The 26,610-nt window shown below is 39.7% G+C and overlaps 1 protein-coding gene across 3 annotated transcripts in view; it reads left to right on the top strand.

Annotated features, from left to right (window-relative positions):
- The window catches only part of OPTN (optineurin), a 46,032-nt gene extending 19,813 nt beyond the window's left edge, over positions 1-26,219 (top strand). For 2 of the 3 annotated variants that reach the window (XM_044226930.1, XM_044226928.1), the window contains 8 exons: positions 6,370-6,472; positions 8,152-8,267; positions 9,632-9,781; positions 10,388-10,481; positions 13,662-13,820; positions 21,634-21,764; positions 22,966-23,048; positions 26,033-26,219. In XM_044226930.1, coding sequence (XP_044082865.1) covers positions 6,370-6,472; positions 8,152-8,267; positions 9,632-9,781; positions 10,388-10,481; positions 13,662-13,820; positions 21,634-21,764; positions 22,966-23,048; positions 26,033-26,160 — 964 coding nt within the window. In that variant the 3' untranslated portion in view covers positions 26,161-26,219. The remainder of the gene's footprint in view (positions 1-6,369; positions 6,473-8,151; positions 8,268-9,631; positions 9,782-10,387; positions 10,482-13,661; positions 13,821-21,633; positions 21,765-22,965; positions 23,049-26,032) is intronic. The other variant, XM_044226929.1, reaches the window with a different exon arrangement.
- The last annotated feature ends 391 nt before the right edge of the window (positions 26,220-26,610 follow it).

Raw genomic sequence — 26,610 nt, forward strand, 5'->3', positions numbered from 1 at the left:
TTTTGTGTGTGGATATCCAGTCACCCTAACACCATTTGTTGAAAAGACCCTTCTCTCCGTCAGTGAACTGCCTGGGCACCCTTGGTATAAATCAGTTAGCCATGCATGTAAAGATTAATTTCTAAACCTTCAACTTTATTCCTTCAATCTATATGTGCATCCCTTGCATATGCTACACTGTCTTGATTACTACAGTTAAAAATTTTTTTTTCTTAAAAGTTTTATTTATTTATTTAACAGACAGAGATCACAAGTAGGCAGAGAGACAGGCAGAGAGAGAGAGAGGAGGAAGCAGGCTCCCCACTGAGCAGAGAGCCCGATGCGGGGTTCGATCCCAGGACCCTGGGATCATGACCTGAGCAGAAGGCAGAGGCTTTAACCCACTGAGCCACCCAGGCACCCCTACAGTTAAATTTTGAAATCAGGAAGTGTAGGTTCTTAAATTGAAAGATTATTTTGGCTGTCCTGGGCTTCTTGCTTTTCTGTATAAATCTTAGGATAAATTGGTTAATTTCTGGTTAAAAAAAAAAAAAAAGAAAGTCATCTGGGATTTTGTTAGGGATTGCATTGAATCTGGAGTTCGGTTTGGGGAGCATTGCCATCTTAACAATATTAAGTCTTCTGATCCGTGAAGGATAACCCGTAATTTCATTAGGTCATCTGTAATGATGTTTTGTCATTTTTGGTATACAGGTCTTAAACTAGTTTTCAAAAATTGTTACTATGATTTCTATTATTTTTAGCCCTCTTATACATGAAATTGTTTTTTAAATTTCTTTTTAAATTTTTTTAAAATTTCTTTGCTAGTGTGTAGAAATACCACTGACTTTTTTGTATATTGTACATTGTACATTGATCTTGTATCCTGAAACCTTGCTAGAATTCATGTATTAGCACTAATAGTTTTTTAGTGGATTCCTTGGGATTTTCTTTATACAAGATCATGTCCTATGCAAAGGGATAGTGTTCTTTCTTTCTTACCAGCAAGGGTACCTTGTATTTCTTTTTCTTGCGTGACTTCCCTGGCTAGAATCTCTAGCACATGTTAAGTAAAGTGGAGAAAACAGTCATGCTTGTTTTGGGGGGAAGGCCTTCAACCTTTCGCCATCAAGTATGATGTTAGCTGCAAGTTTTCATAGATGCTTTTATCAGGTTGAGAAGCTCCCTTCTATTTCTAGTTTGTTGTACTTTTTATCATGAAGAGTTTTGAATTTTGTGAAATGCTGTTTCCATGTCCATGGGGACAACTAATGGTTTTTTTAAACTTCTGTTAAAAAGATATATTGTAGTGATTGATTTTCATGTGTTAAACCAACCTTTCATTCCTGGGTAAATCCACTTGGATGTATAATCCTTTCTGTATGTTGCTAGTTTAGGTTATTAAAATTTTGTTAAGGATTTTTACATCTCTATTCATAAGTTGCATCAGACCATAGTTTTCTTTCCTTGGAATGTCTTTGTCTGGTTTTGGTTTAAGGGAAATACTGGCCTCATAGAATATGGTATATATGGGAATACACACACACACCCACTTTGGGATAAAATTCATACACTGTAGGGTTGTGAAGTCAATGAATTCCTATGTGCAAATGCACTTTTAAAAAATGCAAAGTGCTAAACTATGTAGGATATGGGAGAGGTTATGCTCCAGCAATTGCAACATTTAATCGTAAATATACTATGACATCATTGATTCTCTCAGGTATTATAAATGGCTTATTAATCTTAAAATTATAGTACTGTGAGAAATACTTTCTAACTGAAGCAGTTTACACCTTAAGATTTATTTATTTTAGAGAGGGAGGCGGAAGGGGCTAAGGGAGAGCAAGAGACAGTCTCAAGCAGACTCTACCCTGAGTGTGGAGCCCAGGGCAGGGCTCAGTCTCACAATCCTGAGATCAGGACCTGAGCTGAAACCAAGAGTAGGATGCTTAACCAACTGTACCATCTAGGCACTCCTGAAACAATTTTAATTTTCAACTATAGAAAGATCTTTTGTCAAATATGAAACACAAGTTCCTTATTCAGATGATGTTAACCTGGAAGACACATCGGCTTTGGTCCAATGACTGATTTCATGATCAGCGCATTTCAAAAGGTGCGGAGGGCACGTTGGCTCTGAATCCTATATGTTTACACCATATCCTCTTGTTGTCCCTTAGAAAATTTCAAGGGTTGACTTCTAGGAGACTAGTAGCATGTATTCTAATGGAGCAAAATATTTGTCCTGTCTTTTCAGCAAATCCTAAAACATAGTAACAATGCATAGATAGATAAATAAAAGCACTCTTTTACACCTTAGTTGCCAAGCTATTTTTAAAGGGAAAAATGTTATCCTTTGAAGGAGACCTTTACAAGCCATGAACAATCAGCATGTTTTTATTTCATAGACCCTTTTACCCCTCCTGTGTTCTGCACACCATTCTCAGAAGTCAGGTTGAGCCAGTAATTTATCTGTACTTAGACAGCATGATTAGCTTTCATGATGAAAGTGTCAACTTAGGAATTTACTAATTATACCTCCTCATCATTCATATGATATATATAATTCCTGCTTTCAGAATAATCACAGCCTTCTCCCTGTAGCAGTAGTTCTTCAGATGGCCCTAGGAAGTCAGGCGTGCCTTTGAGATGGCTGTGTTTAGTCTCCCACCTTGAGCACCTAGAAAGGGTTGCTTTCTCAATAGCATTAAATCTCCATTCTCTGAGCCAGCCCTCTCTCAGTATTTAACAACTGGTAAGTCAACAGACTCATGCTCTCTGGGTGGGTATCAGGATGATGATTTCCCCCTCGCTATGGCAGAACTGAAAACCAAGAAATAAAATCCCTGATATCTGGACAGCCTGGCTTGTACGTGCTGTATAGGATATGATGAAAACACATCCCAAGACCTAACATGTCTCTTTCTCAAACAAGTGAGTCTCTGTTTTCATTAATCATGACAAATAGGGATACAGACAGCATGAAATTTATTCTGAAAACTCTTAGGAGATTTGTGGGGCAAGGGGACTGTAGATTTGTCTTTTTCTTTCCCTCATTGTTTTCCAGGATTCATATTTCATGTGATTTGTACTTTCTAAACAAATTTAAGCTGACAGCAAGTAAAAAGGGGGAACGTGGGGACCCCTGGGTGGCTCAGTGGGTTAAGTCTCTGCCTTCGGCTCAGGTCATGTTCCCAGGGTCCTGGGATCGAGCGCCGCATCAGGCTCTCTGCTCAGCCTGGAGCCTGCTTCCTCCTCTCTCTCTGCTGCCTCTCTGCCTACTTGTGATCTCTGTCTGTCAAATAAATAAATAAAATCTTTAAAAAAGAAAGGGGGGGTGTAGGAAGTGTGGCCCAAGAGAGTCAAGAAGTTGCAGGGAGGGTCACTCCAAGATGAAAATTTGCCCTAGAAAAGTAAGATAAATGATTATTCAAAAGTAGATCAGAACCCTGGGTCATACATGAGTGGCGTGAAAAAGGCCCATCCATCAACTCCACACCAGCTGGCTCTTACCCCATTTATCTGGCTTAGCCCGAAATAGTATCTGTTCACTAGTTAGATTTGGCAATTTGTGACATTGTGACCGTTCTGATATTTCCCTCCATGCACCAGGGGCTTAAATTGCTACTGAGTTGTCCCCCTATTGTGAACACAATCTATTGACCTCCCATTGCACACACAGATGTTTGTGGACCTGACTTACCTGCTCTACCTCCAAAATTGGCTATACTGAAATTTAGTTAGGTAACAACTCGGCATTTTACGTTTTAGGCGCACCCAGGGAGTACTCAGTTGAGCTCTGCTCTGTGCCTTGAACACCATTCCTTTTTTTATACAACTTTTTTTTCTTACTTCTGTGCATAATTACATCTTTAAAATTTGCTTAGTTTCCCCATACTCTTCTTCAGTGTGGAACTCTCTCAGATACATTCAGACATGTTAGTAGTCTAGTTGTATTCTCTCTGGAGAATACTTGCTTTCTAAGTCCTGTCTCATGGCAGTCATCTTGGCATCTCCCTTTGCCTTCACGCTGAGGAATTCCTTCAGCTCTCCTGTGTTCCATCACCTGCTTCCTGAATCCAACACCTTTTCTACTCTTTTTAAATGTTGTTATTGTTGTTGTTTTTCTCAAACAAAGCTTACCACATTTCCACTAACTGACTGAAAAAGAATATATGGGCAGTATATTTTCTCAGACCTGCATATCTAAAAATCTCTCCTTCTGCCTTTATACTTCATGGATAGTTGGGCTAGGTATAGAATTCTGTTATCAGATATAATTTTCCCTCCACATTTCAAAGGCTTTTGCTTCATTGTGTCCTAGCTTCTGGTGTTAATGCTAAAAAGACCCTCTGCCATTCTGGCTCCTCATCTTTGGGGATGAGACTTCTCACATACTTTGGTGTGAGCTTGTTTTTCATCTGTTCTGGACACTCTTGGGATCTTTCATTCTGCAAAGTCACGTCTTTCAGTTCTTGAGAGATGATCTTAAATTAATTTAGTGATGATATCTTACCCTCAATTGTCTTTGTTCTCTCTTTATAGCATTACTATTTTTTAATTGGATCTCCTCTAATTTTCTTTTTTTTAAGATTTTATTTATTTATTTGACAGAGAGAGATCACAGGCGGACAGAGAGGCAGGCGGGGTTGGGGAGAGGAAGCAGGATCCCTGCAGAGCAGAGAGCCCGATGTGGGGCTCGATCCCAGGACCCTGGGATCATGACCTGAGCCAAAGACAGAGGCTTTAACCCACTGAGCCACACAGGCGCCCCTCCTCTAATTTTCTTAACTCCTTGTTCCTTTTCTCTGTCTCTCCCTTTTTCTCCTTTCTGATAAATTTGATCAACTTTCATCTTCTCTTCTTTTGTGGAGGAGAACCTTTTTTTTGAGAACCTTTGAGTATTCATTTTTTATTGTGTTCCTTTTTGTGTGTGTGTGTGGTTGTAATGTTTCCTCATCTCTCTAAAAATCTTAATGATATTTTTGACATTTATTTCCCTGCTGGGATATTCTGTTTTCAGTAAGTTACTTTTTTCTGTTTCTTATTAAGATTTTTCTTAAATGTCTAGCAATCTTGGCTGTTTGATTATATTTAGCAGGATTACAGGGTATCAGAAGCTGATTGAAGCTCTCAGTGCACATCTAGAGAGATCTGGCTTGGAGGTTTCCTTGAGGAAGTGCTGTGTCAGAAACTTTCAATCTTTTCCCTTATCCTGGTTACATACTCCAGAGGATACTCTTCCAGCCTCCTGCCTGGAGGGCATTTCTCAAATGTGGAGGTTCTTGAGATGAGTAAATGAGGGGGCTGAGGGTCCTAATGTTCTGTGTGTAAGTTTTCCTTATAGAAGAACCCATGTCTCATTTCTGACTAATGTCTGAACCCAGAAAACCCTTATTTTGTGATATTCTAGACCCTCTTTTTTTTTTTAAAGTAGACTCCACACCCAGGGTGGAGCCCAACATGGGGCAGAATTCATGACCCTGATGAGATCAAGAGTTGACACCCAACTGATGAGCCACCCAGACATCACTTCCAGTCCCTCTTAAATAGGCCCCACCTTTGTCCCCACATCCAGAGGTACCTGGTGTCACTGACTCCTGATCCTTCTACTTCCCAGTGTCGATTAGGTTAAGTCTTGGCTTTCACTAATGTTGACTTCAGACCCAGCCTTACTAGGCTTCCAAGTCAGTTCCCACTCATAGTCATACTCCCCAAATATTCTTGCTGTTATTTCCTCTCCCTTTCTCTTTGTTCTTGTATGTAGATAGCTTTTTAAAAGTCATTTTGGTGGAGTACATAGTGGCAAAGAAATTATGTGCATATATTCAGTTCACTGTCATTAACGAGAAAGCTCTTTATTCAGTTCACTGTCGTTAACGAGAAATCTCTTCTTATTTCATTTACCTTGGGCTGGCTTTTGTGTGGTTATCATTCACTGTAAAAATTTTGGTACATTTGTTTGTTTTTAAGGACTTGTGAACTTAGATGGGTCCAAAAAGGCTTTCTTTCTCTGCTGGATCTTTATAAATGGATGCATACTCATGTAACACACACACACACACATATGTACAACAAAGACACAGATTTTTAAGATATTTCTGTGTATTACTGTACATGGAAAGAGACAGTTTTTGTAAGTGTTTGGTGTGATTTATGCCCATCTTTTATCTCTGCATGAATTCATCCCTTAAATCACATCTAGCCAATTTTAGGATGAGAGCTAAACCCCAAAAGGTTAATATATAATATAACAAATACAGAGAGATTTGGAAATCCCTGATCTTCCATCCAGATTTCAGACAATGTTGGTTTTGGGGCTTCTGCAGTTGCTGTTCCTGTTGAAGCCAAAGACAAAATAACTTTTCCATTTTCTATATTTTTCAGAGTTTCATATTTTGAAAAGAAAGCCAGTGATCATTCTGACATTGAGACCCAGACAGAGAGAAGCACAGAAAAAGAGAAAGAAGAGGAGAAGGGCCCCGAAACTGTAGGTACTTGGGTTCTAAGGCTGCTGTCACACCCCTGATGTACCTAAGAGTCATATCTGAAGTCGTGTCTTGTGCTGTGTCATTAGATTTAGAAATAGAAATAATCATAATGTTGGATATATTATATTCTATTTCTCTCATATTTCCTTGACCTGATTCAAATTTCATCCATAGTAAATTATAGTGAGATGTGCTCCTATCCCAGTGATTCTAAGGAATCACACCTCTGTATCTTCTTTTTTTTTTTTTAAAGGTAGATTTATTTATTTTAGAGAACAAGAGTATGCATGAGTGAGGGGAGAGGCAGAGAGAGAGGGAGAAAGAGAATCTAAAGCAGACTGCCAGTGGAGGGCAGAGCCTGACACAGGGTTCCCATCTCATGACCCTGGGAACAGGACCCCAGCCCAAATCAAGAGTCAGATGTCCAATCTACTGAACCACCCAGGCTCTATCCCTTCTTGGCTGATTTTCGCTCCTAACTTTGTGAGTGAACAGGCCCTCTAGTGGAGAAGGAATTTTGCCCACTTTATAATGAGATTATTTGAGAATATGACCCAGAAACTTGGGATAAAATGGAAAGATCTCAGTTCTCCCCTACTACTGGTTTGAATGAAATAGTTTGAATGTAAAGATTCATGTTTCTGTAGCCAATGTTCTGTGGCACTGAGCTGTGCCCTAGAGCCTGTCACTCAGTCTTAAGCTTAGGGAGGGTGGATGAAGGCAGGAAGTTATAAGAGCTGTAGTCGTCCACATGAAAGACATTTCTGTAAGATGCTCACTGTAGCCAATTCACTTATTCAACAAATATGAAATGAAATTCAACAAATTGAATGTCTACTGTATGCCATGCTCTGGGCTGAGTTTCCTACTTCAGGGGACTGGAGAACACTGAAAACACTGAGATGAAGAGACAACCCAGGAGTCATAGTGTGTTGTGGACTAAAGCCAATTTGACAACTGGTCATAGAAGAGTACTGAGATTTCCAAGGCACCATAAAGCTCACTGACAGCCATTCTGGAGCTGCCAGGAAACACTTGGTTCAGTGAAAAGAGTGGAGTATAAATCAGCCAAGGACTATGAGCATAAGCTGCTCTCTGGGTAAATTAGATTTTGCTTTGACTCTGCTGTGCTCTCTGATCCCCTGAACCATGATCAGGATTAACTGAGGTCTGACAGAGGGAGAGCAGAAACTAGCAAAACCTAGAACCTTAACGTCTGGGAGTGTTTGTGTGAATTTTCGCGCCTACAAGTCTTAAGAGGGGATGTTCTTGGGTTGCCAGAATCAAAAAGGAGACAATTCATCTACCCTTTAAATAAACTCCACACGTGTCTATGGGAAAAAAAAAATTATGATGAAGTCATTATCACAATGCATATAAATTGATCAGTTATGTAAGAAAAACAGTTTTATATATAAATATTGCCATATGTTTGTAAATTACATAATATGAAACATAAAATGTTGTATATGATTAGTAAATGTAGACATATAAGGAAACAGAGCTGTAGCTAAAACATTTCTTTTCATGGAAGATATTTGCGACATTAATTGTCAAAAGTGTAATCGATTCACCAGTCTTAGTTGGACAATGATGGTTCACACAGTTTTCTCACAAAAAGGTTCATTTAGTCTGGATCTGAATCACATGTGCGTGTTTGGGATTTCCTGAATAACAGGTTGGAAGTGAAGTGGAGACATTGAACCTTCAGGTGACGACTCTATTTAAGGAGCTTCAAGAGGCTCATACGAAACTCAGTGAGGCTGAGCTAATGAAGAAGAGACTTCAAGAGAAGTAAGAATGAGAGATGAATTCTCTTTTCTTTAGAAAATGGACATTTTTACAAAATATATTACTATGTAAAAACATAGTTTCATTACTGTGCTACTAAAAATAAAATAGAAACCTAATTAAAATATGAATTCAGCAAACACTAATGTCTAGATTAACATACAGGCTCATTTATAAATATGAAATACTTGTAATGTGGGGGAATGGGGTCCAGGGAAATCTGATTCTGCTGCTCCAGGATGTTGGTTACACATGCTATACCTATGGGATGACCTGTAAAAAAAAAACAGTAAGCCAGATTTCCTGTGACTTACCTGAGCTGACAATATTGATGTAAGCAAACATAAATGAAGCTGCAAAGAGAAAGAAGAACTTCAGGGAGTTTTCTTGAGGAAAAAGAATTCATTTTTAATCAATTATGAAGGCTAATATTTAAATTCAGAACTTTGCGTTTATTTTTCTTAAGGTAGCAAATTACCCCAAATCTTAAAAAGCTAAGTTGATGTTGTTCTTTTGGATTAGTTGGCAAACATAAATCCAGTTCAGTGCATGAGCGTGTGTTGCCTTAGAGTTATGCTTTCCAAGGCTCTACCATCTCATGGTAAATCTGCAGAGCATAACAGCTAAAGCTAAGGACTTTGGACAAACAGGCTTAGTTAAAACATGGATCTAGAATTTATTTGTGGTATTACCTTGAGCAAGTTATTTATTTAACCTCTCTGAGCCCTAGTTTTATCATTTGCAAAATCTATGTCATTATCCCTACCTTGTAACATATTGAGAGGTTTACCATGGTTGGTGTTAATGCCTTGCTGTTAGGAACCTGTGGTTCATGTTTCCTATGATTATATCGAAATTCTTTCTGATCTTTAAGAGACCTTAAGACACTTCCTTTTCCCTTATTGAATCTTTGGACATATTCTTTGTGCGTTTTGACAGAACCCACACTTCTCAAAATACTGGAGATATCCATGGATCACTCTATGAAAAGCACCTTTAACCAATTACTACTTTGGTCTGTGTTGAAGAACAAAAATATACTGGCATGTCTACTTAAGGCCATTATTCCATAGCGTCTTTGACCTTAGATCTGTACCTTTTTTTTAACATTAGGCATAAGGGTTCAGGAATATGTAAATTTCTTTTCCAAAAAAAGGTCTGTATTTTTTTTTAATGTTTAGTCATGTGGGTTTAGAAATATTATTTGCTTCTAGTAAAGAAGCAAGGAGTATAAAATATTTTTTGCACCATTAAATCCTTGAAAATGGCAATCCTAAATTTCTTTGTGTTTGCTACATAATCTTGGGTGTGATTTAAAAGCCACTGAGAAATGAAGGAGCATTGTTTATCCTCATGATCTTTCCTAGATGTCAGTCCCTTGAAAGGAAAAATTCTGCAATTCCTTCAGAGCTGAATGAAAAGCAAGAGCTTGTTTATAACAACAAAAAGTTGGAGCTACAAGTGGAAAGCATGAAATCAGAAATCAAAATGGAGCAAGCTAAAACCGAAGAGGAAAAGTGAGTATGCCCTAGCTGAATGACCACTTGCTGGAAGAAGGTAGAAGAGCACTTCCATAAGATTGGAATTAGGATTTAGAATAAGTTTAAAATTTTTCTCTTTTATGTATCTCTTTTATGTATTTGTATTTATTCTCTTTTATGTATTTGAAGGGGTACCAGGAGACTTCTTTGAAGAGATAAACTTTATTCTATTATAACAAAATTATTAAGTTAACTTGTAATCTATGTTGATTTTTTTAAAAGATTTTATTTATTTATTTGACAGGCAGAGGTCACAAGTAGGCAGAGAGGCAGGCAGAGACAGAGGGGGAAGCAGGTTCCCCGCTGAGCAGAGAACCCCATGCAGGGCTCGATCCCAGGACCCTGGGATCATGACCTGAGCCGAAGGCAGAGGCTTAACCCACTGAGCCACCCAGGCGCCCCAGTGTTTTTTTTTTTTTTGAAAGATTGTTTTCTTTGAGAGTAAAAAAAGGCTGGCAGGTAGTGGAATGGGAAAGGTAGGAGAGAAGGTTTTACTAGTCAAGTTTTCAGAAGAAGGTGGGAAAGTAAGACTAAGTTTTTATATTTTCTCCCCAAATTCTATTTCTTATTTTTTTTAAACAGGTCCAAGTTAGCCACTCTTCAGTTGACCCACAACAAGCTTCTTCAAGAATACAATAATTCATTGAAAACACTGGAGGAACTGAAAAGGAAAGAGGTACTCGTAGAAAAAAATGACTTTCATAGCCTCATAAGGAACAGAAACTATAAACATTTTTATATGCAAAATGTTGTGTTAATCCTTAACTGACTCTGGTTTCAAAGGTGGTTCTTCGGTTTATAATTGATTTCTTATGTCTAAGTGTATATAGCTTCTGAGGTTCCCACAGTGTATAATGTGCTTTATAAAAGGCTTTTAGCATTACTTTTTTTAAAGATTTATTTATTTAGTTATTGAGAGAGGGGGAGAGAGTGTGGAGGGGCATGGTGGGTGGGGCAGAAGGAGAGGAAGAGAGAGAATCTCAAGCAGACTCCTGATGAGCATGGAGCCCGACTCCGGGCTCTATCCCAGGACCCCGAGATCATGACCTGAGCCAAAACCAAGAGTTGGACACTTAACCAACTGAGCTGCCCAGATGTTACAGCTTTTAGCATTTCTAACAGTGAGTGGGTTCGTAGGACAGCTACCAGCAATGGGTTCCCACGTGACCAGAGCACAGTGAGACTATGGGTGGCCACTGGAGGGGTTGTCTCCATGGAGCTCTTACAGGAATAGCTTGCTGCTGCCAGTGACCTTGAGACCCTGGACTCATTGGACTGCAACTTACATTAATATAACACCAACAAGGAGTGGCAGTTTAAAAATGGGAAGATGTGTGAGGTGATAGATGTGCCTGTTAACCTGGTGGGGGGAACTCTCTCACACTGTATATGCATATCAAATTGTTACATTGTTCACTTTAAATATCTTATAATTTAATTTGTCAGTTTTACTTGGATAAAGCTGGGATAAGTGAGTAAAGATCATGAATGCTTTGAATTAGAAGGGATCTTTGAGTTTATATGCTTGTAAATGGACTCTTTGTTTCCCTTTTTTTTTTAAGTTTTATTTATTTTTAGAGAGAGAGAATCTTTCAGGGGAGGGTCAGAGGGAGAGAATCTTTCAAACAGACTCCCTGCTGAGTACAGAGCCGAGGACACAGGGCTTGATCCCTCAACCATGAGATCAGGAATTGAGCCAAAACCAAGAGTCAGATGCTTAACTGACTGAGCCACCCAGACACTACTTATTTTTTTTAATAAAATATTCTTCCTGGGGCGCCTGGGTGGCTCAGTGGGTTGGGGCCTCTGCCTTTGGCTTGGGTCGTGATTCTAGGGTCCTGGGATCGAGCCCCACATCGGGCTCTCTGCTCAGCGGGGAGCCTGCTTCCTCCTCTCTCTTTCTCTGCCTTCCTCTCTGTCTACTTGTGATCTGTATTTGTCAAATCAATAAATAAAATCTTTAAAAAAAATACTGTTCCTCTCTAGGACTAGTAAAATTTTTTCATTATTTATATACTTATTATTTATTTTTAACTGTAGTAGAGTTGACACACAATGTCATATTAGTTTTCAATGTCCAACATAGTGATCTGAAATTTACATACCTTATGAAACATTCATAATTATAGCTACCATCTGTCACTGTACAGAGTTATTACAGTAATATTAACTGTACAGTTGACCCTTGTACGAAAGGTTTGCACAGGTCTGCTTAATATGCAGATTTTTTAAAATACAGAACTGTATACGTGTTTTTTCTTCCTTATGACTTTTTAAATAACATTTTTTTAGCTTACTTTATTGTAAGAACACAGTATATAATACATATAACATACAAAATATATGTTAGCCCACTAAATTATTGGTAAGGCTTCCAGTCAGCCATAGGCTGTTACTAGTTAAGTTTCTGGGGAATCAAAAGTTACATGTGGATTTGTGACTCTGCAGGGGCTCAGTGCCTCTAACTCGTGCATTGTTTGAGGGTCAGCTGTGTTCCTGTGCTGTACTGTACATCCCTTGACTTATTTATTTTATAACTACAAACTACAAGTTTGCACCTCTTGATCTCCTTCATCCCCCTATGTCTCTCTCCTTAACAAAACAAATGTTTTTTACATTCCACATAAGTGAAATCATACAGTATTTGTCTATTTCTATGACTTACTTCACTTTACGTAATACCCTCTAGGTCCATCCATATTGTCACAGATGGCAAGATTTCAGTCTTTTTATGTCTGAGTAATATTCTCGTGTGTGTGTGTGTGTGTGTGTGTGTACGTATATAGATCACGTCTTCTTTATCCATTCATCTGTTGAAGAACAGTTAGATTGCTTCCATATCTTAGCTATTGTAAATAATGCTCTAGTAAACATAGGAATGGATATATCGTTTTGAATTAGTGTTTTCATTTTCTCTGGATAAATACTGGAGAGTGGGATTGCTGGATCATAAGGTAGTTCTATTTTTAACTTTTTGAGGAATCTCCACAGTGTTTCCAGAGTGGCTGCACCAGTTTGCATTCCCACCAACAGTGCTCAAGGGTTCCCCTTTTTCTCCACATCCTTGCCAACACTTGTTGGGTTTTGTTTGTTTGGTTGGTTGGTTTTTATACTAGTCATTCTGACAGGTGTGAGGTGATCAGTTTTTAATTTAAACATGTTTCTGCTTTTCTACTGACTTCGCCATTTAAGAGTAACATCAATGGGGGAAATAACAGTATCAGCAAGTTACAGCCTCACTGAGATCAGGGTTTGTCATCGTTTCCCTTCTGTAAGTGTTTTTTCTAAGTTAAATGAGTACAACTTTCTGAGTAAGTTATCATTGCTAATTAACAGAACAGTTTAGAGCCAGGCATTTAAAAAAATAAAACTTCATTTAATGTTTTACTAAAATAGCTTGAATTAGAGGTGCCTGGGGGGCATCGTTGGTTAGGCAACCGTCTCTTGATTTTGGCTCAGGTTGTGATCTCAGGGTCACGAGACCAAGCCTCACGTTAGGATCCACGCTCAGTGAGGAGGCTGCTTGAGACTCTTTCTGTCCCTCTGCCTCTCCCCACCCCTGTTCATGCACACTCTCTCACTTAAATAAATTAATCTTTTTTTAAAAGATTTTATTTATTTATTTGACAGAGAAAGAGAGAGAGATTACAAGCAGGCAGAGAGGCAGGCAGAGAGAGATGGAGAACAGGCTCCCTGATGAGCAGAGAGCAGAGACCCTGAGATCACGATGACCTGAGCTGAAGGAGAGGCTTAACCTACTGAGCCACCCAGGTGCCCCTAAATAAATAAATCTTTTTTAAAAAAAATAGGTTAAATTATTTCACAGTCATTTCTAGAATAATCTTGTCTCTTTTAGTCTGAAAAAGTGGATAAGGTGGTACTTCAAGAACTAAGTGAAAAGCTGGAAGTGGCAGAGAAGGCCTTGGCTTCCAAGCAGCTTCAGATGGACGAGATGAAGCAGACCATCGCCAAGCAGGAAGAGGACCTGGAAACCATGACCGTTCTTCGGGCTCAGGTAAGCTACGTTCTGGAAACATGAACTGAGTGAGGCCAACCATGGTTCTATTCTCATATGGGAAAGTGATGATGTTCAAAATAATATTTTTGGATGTTATATAATTTCCACCAATATATTTAAAGATATTTTTTTATTAAAGCATATCATGGATGGAAAGTGCACCAAACTTTTAAGGGTAGAGCTCAAAGAATTTATCCATGCTACAGTTGATAAGTAGTTGGATTATTTTCAGTTTGGGCCGGTATAATTAAGGTTGTTCTGACCGGTATAATTAAGGTTGTTCTGACATTCTTTTTTTTTTTTTTTTTTTTAGACAGTTTTTTTTTTTTTTTAAGATTTTATTTATTTGACAGAGAGAGGTCACAAGTAGGCAGAGAGGCAGGCAGAGAGAGAGGAGGAAACAGGCTCCCCGCTGAGCAGAGAGCCCGATGCGGGACTCGATCCCAGGACCCTGAGATCATGACCTGAGCCGAAGGCAGTGGCTCAACCCACCAAGCCACCCAGGCGCCCCGGTTGTTCTGACATTCTTGTGAATATCTCTCTTTGCTGGACTCTGCCTTCCTTTCTGTGGGTACATACCTAGCTAGGAGTGGAGTTTTCGCTCCAACCAACAGAATCCCCATTGCTCCACATCCTTACCCATACTTATATTATCAATATTTTTACTTTTATTTGTAACCATTCTGGGGGGCACATAATGGTGTCTCGTTTAGTGTGCATTTCCCTGATGACTAATGAGACTGAGTACTTTCTCGGGTGTTCAGTAGTCTTCTTGATTCTCCCTTTCGTGAAGTGCCTGAAGATGTCTTTGCCCATTTTTCTTCTGTTACTGTCTTAATTTTATGAGTTCTGTGTTTACACTCCAGACACAAGCCCTTGACAGTTCTGTTTGTTGCAGGTTTCTTGCTTCTGTGATTTGTCTTTTCACACCCATAAAGGTGTCTTTTGATGAACAGAAGTTCTTAATTTTAATGTAGTCTACGTTGTCAGTCTTAATGGTTACAATTAGTATTTCTTGTGTCCTTTTAAAAAACTTTCACTACCTCAAGGCCATGAAGATACTCTGCTGTGTTGTATTCTAAAAGTTTTACTGTTTTGCCTTTTATATTAATATCTAGAAACCATCTGGAATTAGTTTTTCTTTATAGAGTGGGGTAAGGGTGAAGACTCATTTTTTTTTTATCTTATTGCCTTGGCACCATTTATTTATAATGTCATCTTAAGTACTGTGCTGCCCTCTTGGTTGTATATTGTTTTCGGGTATCCATGGTCTATTTCTGGACTCTGTCCTGTTCCATTGAGCTATTTTTGTATACTTGCTCTGGTACCATACTGTCATGACTTATAAAGCACCAAAATTTTGATACCTGGTAGAGGAAGTCTTCCTACCTCATTGATACTTGTCAAGAAGACCTTATATTTTCCTTTCCTTTTTCATTGTCATTTTAATTTTAGCATCCACTCGGTATTTTACACACATACAGGAACACAGAAGAACCTTCTGGAGCTTTGACTGGAATTATATTAAATACATTATCAATCCATTTGGAGGTAACTAACCTCTTTACAACAGTGACTCTTCCAGTGCAAGAATGTGGTGTAGCTTCTGTAGTTCTTCTTCTTTTTTTTATTTTTAAAGATTTTATTTATTTATTTGAGAGAGCATGAGCAAGAGAGAAAATACAAGCAGGGACAGAGGGAGAGGGAGAAGCACACTTCCCTGCTGAGCAGGGAGCCTGATACAGGGCTTGATCCTGGGACCCTGGGATCATGACCTAAGCCAAAGGCAGACACTTAACTGACTGAGCCATCTGGGCATCCTTCTTTAATTCTTCTTCTTTCTTTTTTTTTTTATTAACATATAGTGTATTTTTTTTAATCCTTCTAAATAATATTTTTAATATTCTTAGTATTAGATTATTCATAGATACTCTATTTCAATGATACTGTTATAAATAGCACCTTTTTAAAAATCTTCATTTTTTAACACCTACTGTTCTATAGAAATACAACTGATTTTTATAAATTGATTTTGTATGCAGTAGACTTGCTCAATTCACATTTTAATTTTAATAATATCTCTGAATATTCTTTTGACCTCTTTGCATTCACAGTCATATCATTTAAATAATGACTATTTGGGGTGTTTTCCTTTCTAGTTCTTCCTTTGCTTTATTTCTTTTTCTTGCCTTATCACACTGACCGGGCAGATGGCAGGCAGCCTTGCAGTGTTTTTTTTTTTTTTCCCAATTTATTTATTTTCAGAAAAACAGTATTCATTATTTTTTCACCACACCCAGTGCTCCATGCAAGCCGTGCCCTCTATAATACCCACCACCTGGTACCCCAACCTCCCACCCCCCCGCCACTTCAAACCCCTCAGACTGTTTTTCAGAGTCCATAGTCTCTCATGGTTCACCTCCCCTTCCAATTTACCCAAATTCCCTACTCCTCTCTAACGCCCCTTGTCCTCCATGCTATTTGTTATGCTCCACAAATAAGTGAAACCATATTATAATTGACTCTCTCTGCTTGACTTATTTCACTCAGCATAATCTCTTCCAGTCCCGTCCATGTTGCTACAAAAGTTGGGTATTCATCCTTTCTGATGGAGGCATAATACTCCATAGTGTATATGGACCACATCTTCCTTATCCATTCATCCGTTGAAGGGCATCTTGGTTCTTTCCATAGTTTGGTGACTGTGGCCTTTGCTGCTATAAACATTGGGGTACAGATGGCCCTTCTTTTCACGACATCTGTATCTTTGGGGTAAATACCCAGGAGTGCAATTGCAGGGTCATAGGGAAGCTCTATTTTTAGTTTCTTGAGGAATCTCCACACTGTTCTCCAAAGAGGCTGCACCAACTTGCATTCCCACCAATAGTGGAAGAGGGTTCCCCTTTCTCCACATCCTCTCCAACACATGTTGTTTCCTGTTTTGTTAATTTTGGCCATTCTAACTGGTGTAAGGTGATATCTCAATGTGGTTTTAATTTGAATCTCCCTGAGGGCTAATGATGATGAGCATTTTTTCATGTGTCTGATAGCCATTTGTATGTCTTGATTGGAGAAGTGTCTGTTCATATCTTCTGCCCATTTTTTGATGTGTTTGTCTGTTTCGTGTGGGTTGAGTTTGAGGAGTTCATTATAGATCCTGGGTATCAACCTTTTGTCTGTACTGTCATTTGCAAATATCTTCTCCCATTCCGTGGGTTGCCTCTTTGTTTTTTTGACTGTTTCCTTTGCTGTGCAGAAGCTTTTGATTTTGATGAAGCTTAAAGCTACCAGGGAGGAGGTCCACAATGCTCTCAATGAGTTCCAATCTAATCTAAACTCTCTCAAAGCTAGGGTAACTGAGACAGAAGATAGAATTAGTGATCTGGAAGACAAACAGATAGAGAGAAAGGATCAGGAGGAAGCCTGGAACAAACAGCTTAGATCCCACGAAAGCAGAATCAGGGAAATAAATGATGCCATGAAGCGTTCCAACGTCAGAATTATTGGAATTCCTGAAGGGGAGGAGAAAGAAAGAAGTCTAGAAGATATCGTGGAACAAGTCCTTCATGAAAATTTTCCGAATCTCGCGAATGAAACCAGCGTTCATGTATTAGAGGCTGAACGGTCTCCACCCAAGATTATACACTCCAAAAAAACATCACGACACCTGATAGTCAAATTGAGAAATTATAATTATAGGTATAATCTCTTGAAAGCCGCCAGGGCAAAGAGGCTCCTTACTTACAGAGGGAAGCCCATCAGAATAACGTCAGACCTGTCCACAGAGACCTGGCAAGCCAGAAGAGGCTGGCACTAAATGAGAAGAACATGCAGCCAAGAATACTTTATCCAGCAAGACTGACATTCAAAATGGATGGAGAGATAAAGAGTTTCCAAGACCGGCAAGGCTTAAAAGACTATGCAACCACCAAGCCGATACTGCAGGAAATATTAAGGGGGGTTCTATAAAAGAGGAAAAATCCCAAGAATAGCATTGAACAGAAATATAGAGACAGTCTACAGAAAGAAAGACTTCAAAGGTAACTCGATGTCAATAAAAACGTATCTATCAATAATCACTCTCAATGTGAATGGCCTAAATGCACCCATAAAACGGCACAGGGTTGCAGATTGGATAAAACGACAGGACCCATCCATATGCTGTCTACAAGAGACCCTTGCAGTGTTTTTAACATTTTACTGCTAAGTACATGGTGTTTGCTATAGGCTTTGTTGATCTTGCTTATTGAATCAAGGAAATTCCCTTTTCTTTCTTGTTTGCCAAAATTTTTATTTCGAGTGGATATTGAATTTTATTGAGGGAATGTTTTTTTCTTCTGGCAATGATATAGTTGGATAATTACATGCCTTTTTCCTTTAATTTGTTAATGTGGTGAATCACATTGATTTCTAAATATTAAGCAAATTACATTTCTTGAATAATCCTTCATACATATTGCTGGATTTGGTTTGCTTATATTTTGCTTAGGACTTTTGTGTCTATATTCTTGAGTAAGATTGGCCTGGAATTTTCCTTTTGCTAATGTCATTGTGAGGTTTTGATATCAAGGTTTTATTGGCCTCATGAAAATAAGTTGAGATACATTCCTTCTTTTACTTGAGAAGAATTTGTGTACCATGGCTTATTGTTACTATTTGACCCCACTCTTGCTCCTGGTGGGTGGAGGACTTGCAGAAAGTTATCAGTGAGGATGAATCCTGCCTGAGATATAAAACCACAGGAAACGTGGGAGAGAACCTTTGCCTCTTTTGTTATTTTGTTTGTTTGCTTAATTAAAAGTAGGATTGCAGTAGACGTTTTATACTACAACTCTTCACTCATGATATCTTAGACGTCTTTCCATATTAGTACTCATAGCCATTTGTTATCTTTTTGAACAGTTGTATGGTATTCCAAAGTGTGCATTACCATCATAGACTTAACCAGTCCTTTAATATGTATAGGCTGTACCAATATTCTTGCTATTACCAACAATGGTGAACTGAACAGTCTTGTATGTATGTCTCTGTGCACTTGTGGAATCTATAGTGAGATGTAGACATGGAATGGTTGGGTTATTGGGTATGTCTGTCTTTAAGTTAAATAAATATTAACAAGTTGTCTTCCAAAAATGCATAACCAAAATTATCCTCTCACCGAAGGAGATAAGAACGTCTATTTCCCCACCTCCTTGCATCATTCTTTTAAATGTTTGCCAATCTGATACAGATAAATTCTTTTTAATATAATGAAGTTAACAGTTTATTATTTCCTAGTGACTACCTATATACTCATTACTCAAATATGAAATCCAAAGGTAACCACCTTTGAATTTACTGGATGTACGGTCTTGAGTTTTATTTCTATAGGAAGAGAATTTCAACCCAAGCCCTTTATAGCATTTTGTTTGTTCAGGTACCTCATGGTATTGTTGTCATGTCCATTTCCTTCTGTACATGGACATTTGTTGTGTTTTGATAGATACTCCCGTTCGTTCACTCAGCCACTTCTTTTTGAGCACCTGGTATGTGAGCCACTGTGTCGCTGCAGGGCACGTAGGAATGAACAGAATGACCCAGGTCTGACTGGCTCAAAGCTAATCATTAGTAGAAGTAAGACAGTAACTTAAATTGAGATTGGTCTCAAAAATTCCCATGATGCATCAGTGATCACATACCGTGTTGGACCATTTTTAAATGGCAGGAAGTCCCTGAAAAGGACCTTTTTTTTTTTTTAAGATTTTATTTATTTATTTGACAGAAAGAGATCACAGTAGGCAGAGAGGCAGGCAGAGAGAGGGGAAGGGAAGCAGGCCCCTGCTGAGCAGAGAGCCCGATGCGGTACTCGATCCCAGGGCCCTGAGATCATGACCTGAGCCGAAGGCAGCGGCTTAACCCACTGAGCCACCCAGGCGCCCTTAAAAGGACCTTTTATCACATAGTTGTAGACGGGGGGTTGTAACTAAAACTGTGATATTTAAGTTTTTATTAATTTTTACTTTTAAAAGTAAGAGATAAGGGGGCCCCTGGTTGGCTCAGTTGTTAAGCGTCTGCCTGCTTCTCCCTCTCCCACTGCTTGTGTTCCCTCTCTTGCTGTGTCTCTGTCAAATAAATAAATAAAATCTTTTTTTTTAAAAAGTAAGAGATAAATATTTGTATCCTAGAACCGTAAAACTTGGGGGAAGACCTAAATTTTAAGTATAAAAAGTTAAAAATTGTTATTAGAATAATGTTCGTTTCACTATTAAGGAGCTCATTTTTACTTTAGAATTCTTTAACAGTGAAGAAATCTCTATCACAACATAATATTTATATATTTATAGGTTAGAAATTACCCTCCAGCTTAGCAGCTGCTACAACAAGCGTTTGTCATCTTTAGGTTTCTGTGAGTCAGGCATGCAGGAGCAGCTTAGCGGGGTGATTCCGACTCAGGGCCCCTCATGAGGCTGCACTCAAAATGGACCGGAAGACCCGTTTCCAAGCCGGCTCACTCACATAGCTGCAGGCAGGAGGCCTGAGTTCCTCACCCTGTGGGGCTCCCCACATGGCAGCTTGCACAATCTCATGACCTAACAGCAAGCTTCCCCGACAGCAGGTGACCCAGGGAAGAACAAGGCAGAAGCCACGCACCATCATTTCTGCAATATCCTAGTGGTTACATGGGTTGGCTCTGTTTGTTGTGGAAGGGGACCATGGAAGGGTGTGAATACCAAGAGGGGAGCATCACCCAAGCCATCTTGGAGGCTGGCTACCACCGTAAGAAAGGGGCATAGAATACAGGCTTCAGTCTTGGTTTGAGTGCTGGCTTGACCACATACCTAAACTACCCCAGACTGAGAGCTGTTAAACTTGTGAATGTAAAATGAGCATAGCAATTATACATTCACAGGACCTTTGATAAAGTGAAGTAAGGTAAGAATATAGGCACCTGACATAAGACCTTGTACATGTTTCGAATGCAGTGAATAACATCTATTTATTATTGTTGTTTAAAATTTAATTTAAGGCCAGCCTTTGTAAATATACCTGACAGAGTAAATAAAGCATTTACTATATTAAGCTAATCCTGAATATGACTTATTTATTTATTTATTTATTTTAATAAAGATTTTTATTTATTTATTTGACAGAGATCACAAGCAGGCAGAGAGGCAGGCAGAGAGAGAGGGGGAAGCAGGCTTCCTCCTGAGCAGAGAGCCCGATGCAGGGCTCGATTCCAGGACCCTGAGATCATGACCTGAGCCGAAGGCAGAGGCTTAACCCACTGAGCCACCCAGGTGCCCCTGAATATGATTTTTTTTTAAAAAAAAGACCAGAGAATTGGGGTGCCTGGACAGCTCAGTCATTAAGCGTCTGCCTTTGGCTTAGGTCATGATCCCAGAGTCCTGGGATTGAGCCCCACATTGGGCTCCCTGCTCGGCAGGAAGCCCACTTTCCCTCCCCCTGCTTGTGTTCCTGCTTTTGCTGTCTCTCTGTCAAATAAATAAATAAAATATAAAAGAAAAAAAAAGACTGGAGAATTTTACTGAACAAATGTTATGTGCAGTACTTAAACCACCTATATCAATGTTATTGTTGGGTTCTGATTGCCTAAAGTGTGCGCGCGCATGCATGCACATGCACACACAACTTGTCTTCGGTCAGAAGGTTGGGAAGTCATGTGCTGGCTTCTAGCAGGACTGTGCACACCTATTCCTGATGAGGGAATCACAGAAGGCAGCACTCCCCCTGTGCCTCGTCACCCAGTGGGCTGTAGAGTATCCATGGGTTCGTCTAGGTAGTAACTTCTGTCTCTCTTAACATCTACCAGATGGAGGTTTACTGTTCGGACTTCCATGCCGAAAGAGCAGCGAGAGAGAAGATACATGAAGAGAAGGAGCAGCTGGCCCTACAGCTGGCAGTCCTGCTGAAAGAGGATAATGTTTTTGAAGACGGAAGCAGGTAAGGCTCAGGAAGGCTGAGAGCACACGCTGGCAGCCCAGGGCATAGGCCGAGCATGGGGGGCCTGTCCGAGGTGCTCCCTATGAGCTATCGTTCGAGTCAAGCTGAGCACACTTCACTTGACTGTGTCCTTGACACTCAGCGTGACTTCCTGCGAGGCCTGGCCGTGTCCTGTGGGAACGTGATGAGTTCTTTGCTTTCAGACATGCTGGGAAGACATGACCTTGTGTGTTCCGAAGCCCTGTCCTGCTGTCCTGAGGGGTACAAAGTCATAAACACTTCGACTTTGCAACATGTTTTAAAAGAAAATAGGGCTAAAATTACTTCTGTCTTTTAAATGTCCATTTTGAGAAAAATTGGAAACAGAGAGAAATAGAAATAGAAAAATACCGGGATAGAATGTCACACGCTATGATGTGCTCCACCCAGAATTGACAGTGACATACATGGATTTGCATCGTGGATTTTTTTAAAGATTTTATTTATTTATTTGACAGACAGAGATCACAAGTAGGCAGAGGCAGGCAGAGAGAGGCAGGGGTGGGGGGAGCAGGCTCCCCTGCTGAGCAGAGGGCCCGGTGCAGGGCTCAATTCCAGGACCCTGGGATCATGACCTGAGCTGAAGGCAGAGACTTTAACCCACTGAACCACCCAGCACCCCCTACATTGTGGATATTTTATACTGCCTGGAGCTCGGGTGGTAACATCCCCATCTGTTGTATACTTCTACATAGTATCAGTATAATACCTATGTCATATCTTGAAACAACATAATATTTGTTTCTCTGTGCGTAAGTTACAGGATGGTCACTAGGTATTGTTCTGCAGCTGGCTTTATCTCACACTGGGATTTTAAACTTTGGAGGATTGTGTGTATATATGCAGTTTATTTCATTCTAACTGCTCTATAGTGTCTTGTTTTAGAAATATGCTACTTTTTTCTAATCCATTCCATTAACAGTTGACAGTGTGGTTATTTACTTATTGATATTTTTCATTCTGATTATTCATTTCTTTCACTACTCTGTGTCTTAGTGCCAATAATATTTAACATTCAACTTAATCCTTAATATCTGGTTTCTATGAACCTTGCTTTTATTTTTCAGCTCTTTTTTTTCTCCATCCCATTGTTGAATGTCTGTCTAATGTTGTCATAGTTCAGGGCGTCAGAACATCACTACCCTGTTGCTTTTCATCCCAGCAGGCAGTCCCTGATGGAGATGCAGAGCCGTCATGGGGCGAGAACCAGTGACTCCGACCAGCAGGCCTACCTCGTTCAGAGAGGTGAGTTGCGTGTGATTGTAGGTGATCACGGTTCCAGGGAATAACTATCCTGTAAAGAGAATGCTTGAAGACAAATGTAGTGAAGACACTACATTTTACACGAAAACTCCAGATCAAATTGTGAAGAATGTAGCACCCCCAGCCTTAATTCCTGTGTACCCTCTTCTTCATTACCATTACCATTACCAACTGAATCCAGACACCAGACTCTTCATGTTAGCACTGAAGACCTGGTGTAGCCGAACTTTCAACCTTTCTCCCTCTAATTCTCTATAGCTATTAGCCAACTGAACCACTCCCCTTTCCTTGAGCTTGCTCTAGGCTTGTGTACCTGCGTGTACTTGATTATGCGGTGTCCTTCACTCACTCATCTCCCTGTCTCCCTCCCATTGCTTTCCAGTGAACTCCTACCCCATCTGTAAAACCCATTTCAAATACCATCTCCAGGAATCCAGCAAAATGTGACCTCGCCCTCCTGAATTTCAGAAGTACTCTGTTCCTGTTGTAGTTCTCATCTGCTATTTGATTTTATAATTACGTATGTGTTCTAAATATGCATCTAAGTACCACATTAATGAAGCTCTCCCAGAACTTGTAACTTCACCTATTACCTGGTGTTACGCACATAATAATGTTCGCATTTATTGAGTTTACTGTGCACTGACATGAACACTGGCCTCAGGCATGTTTACCATCACGGGGTAAAGCTGTGTTCTTCCCCAAAAGCTGTATTTAACCACTTGAGCACCACCAGACATTTTCCCTAATCTGGTTTTAAGTATCCCAGAAACACCCATATATTTCTGTTATCAAAAGTGTCTGTAGCAGTGTTTGGGGCCCAAAAAGACCATCTCTTGCACCTTAATTTCTTAGGAGAAGATTTTCTTTTGTCGTAATTAAAGAAGGAATGCCTATTTATGTTAAAAAAAAAAAAGTCACATACTCTTCTACTTATATTTATAATCCAGAAATCATCACAAAGTACACATTTATTCATGATTATCCTAATAAGCTTTTTGTCTTATAAAAAGCAATACTCCAAACAGACTGTATTGAGATTTTCATTTTATTTTTATTATTATAATTTTGTTAGCTTCCTACAAAGCTGCCTTAAACAGTAGCCCCTCTTGACAGTATTTCATCGTTATGGTCAACTGTGGCCATCAGTGCACCTGTTGTAGTCAGGGACACTCAGTTGAGCACACGGCCTGGCCAGGTCCATGGTGATGTGTGGCCTGGTTGGAGAGACAGGATGTGCACATAAAAGGATGGGTTCATAAGACAAGATAATATTTAAGTAGTAGGAATAATGGTGCTGAAGGTCAGAGGACAGGTTGATCACTGGGGGCCAGGGGAGCTGAGAAAGGCCTTGAAAAGGTGTGACTTTAAGCTTGACCTTGAAGCTAGGATTTACATAAGTACCATGTGAGAATAAAGGGTCCAAGGCAGAGAGGAGGGTGATGTGTTAACAATGAAAACTGACTAAGCATATTTTATAGCAAAGAGCCAGGAGGTAGAGGGAACCCGTTAACCAACTAATAAAACAGCCCAAGTCTGAGTCTCGAAACACAGACCAGGACCAAAAAAAAGGCACAGGTGGGCACAATGTTTTAAAATGAGCAGTCCCAGGTCAGTGGCCAATTGTCATCTAGAGCAGAAAAAGCTGACTGACTCCTGATCTAAGGCCATGAGACCATTAGAAAGTCCCCCACTTTCAGGGCATGAACTCATACCTTGTCAGTATTTCTTTTCCTTTTTTTTTTTTTTAAGGTTTTATTATTTATTTGAGAGAAAAAGAAAGCATGAGAGGAGATAGGTCAGAAGGAGAAGCAGACTCCCTGCTGAGCAGGGAGCCCGATGTGGGACTCGATCCTAGGACTCAAGGATCATGACCTGAGCCAAAGGTAGTTGCTTAACCAACTGAGCCACTGGGCACCCACCTTGTCAGTATTTCTGTTTAAGGGTGTTGCTGAAAACAAACTATCTGTAATTGTCTCACATATTATTCAATTCAGATAATGTGCTCAGAAGCCAAAAACCATGTTAAATGTTGCCTCCACTGTTAGTCTCCAAAAGCAAACATTTCAGGGGCTGACTGAAAGTCCTCAGACCAAAATGGTTTGCATTGGTCCAAAAAGGTCAGACCAAGGAGGTGTCCCGGGAGTCAGACGTCGCTTCTAGCATCGATCACAGTTTGCACATGTGGGACCTACTTAGAGTCGAGGCTTATTTCAAGCATTCTTTAATTTAGACTTGACCCTCATTCCAGTTCTAAAATTGGATGGAATGCCGTGACCCATTCTTTCTCATCACTTACTTTGCCTGGGCAGCCCTTACCTATACCTAGCATTCCTCTCAAGTGCAATGGGTCTCATCAGGGGGCCCCTTTCAGTCCTCCCACTAACCTGCCTTGTGCATGACACAGTTTGGCCCTTTCCTCATATGTCCCTGCTGTTGCTTTTCTCACCTGAAGTCCCCACCATCTCTGTACCCCTCTTACCCACCTGCTGGGTCTCAGATGCATGGGCCAAATGAATGTAGTTGTTTCTGCTTCTGAGAAGCTTCACACTTTTCTGGCTGTCTCTCTGTGTGCTGCTTACTGTTTTCTCCACCTTGTCTCCTCTTTAGCTCATATCTTCATCTATCTCATTCTTTCTCTCAGATATTCTTGTTTTTATTATAAAGCACATATTGTCCTGCACCTAGAACTGAAACCACATATTTTCAGATGCCTACAATTTGGACTAGAGCCCAAATCTCAAAGTAATAGGAAAGCGGGTACTATTCTGGGAGATCTTCTCTATGTGTGTAGATGTCTTAAGTTAAGGACCCCATCCCCCAAAATTCCCTGTATTCACTCCCCTTTAGGTATCACTTACAAAATTTAACAGATGTTAACATTCATCATTTGTTATTAGAATCAAACAAAACCACTTACAACATGGAAGAAATGGAATAGTGTTTCATTTAATGTCTATTCCCAGGAGCTGAGGACAGAAACTGGCGGCAGCAGCAGCAGCGGAATATTCCAATTCATTCCTGCCCCAAATGTGGAGAAGTTCTGCCCGACATAGACACGCTCCAGATCCATGTTATGGACTGCATCATTTAAGTGTTCGCATCTCACTTCCCCCCAGACTGTTGGTAAATATCAAGATTTTTTTCCTCCAAGAGTTGTGCTTCTGTGTTATTTGTTTTCGCACAAACATTTTGCCTCATTATGTTTATTTTAGGAGAAAGAAAATGAGTATGTTCTAAATGGGACATTTTCTGTGGATTTCCTTAGAATCCTTAACATACCACTCTTCTGATAATAGATTCTTTTTTTCTTTCTTTTTTTTTTTTTTAAATGTTCCACGTATGTGAGCTGAACTATTCACGCAGTTAATGAGCTTGTGACATCATGGGACAGAGTGAATATAACTGAAGGAGGAGGCCTCACAGATAAACTTTGAGAGTCTTTTAAGGAGGCAGGAAAAATGAAGCGGTCAGAGATTTAATCGATAGTATCTTTGGAGTTTTTTTTTTTTTAAATAAATTATATTTTATTTTTCTTCATCCT

Source organism: Neovison vison, chromosome 12 (genome assembly GCF_020171115.1).
Source record: "Neovison vison isolate M4711 chromosome 12, ASM_NN_V1, whole genome shotgun sequence".
In the NCBI taxonomy this organism is placed as follows: Eukaryota; Metazoa; Chordata; class Mammalia; order Carnivora; family Mustelidae; genus Neogale; species Neogale vison.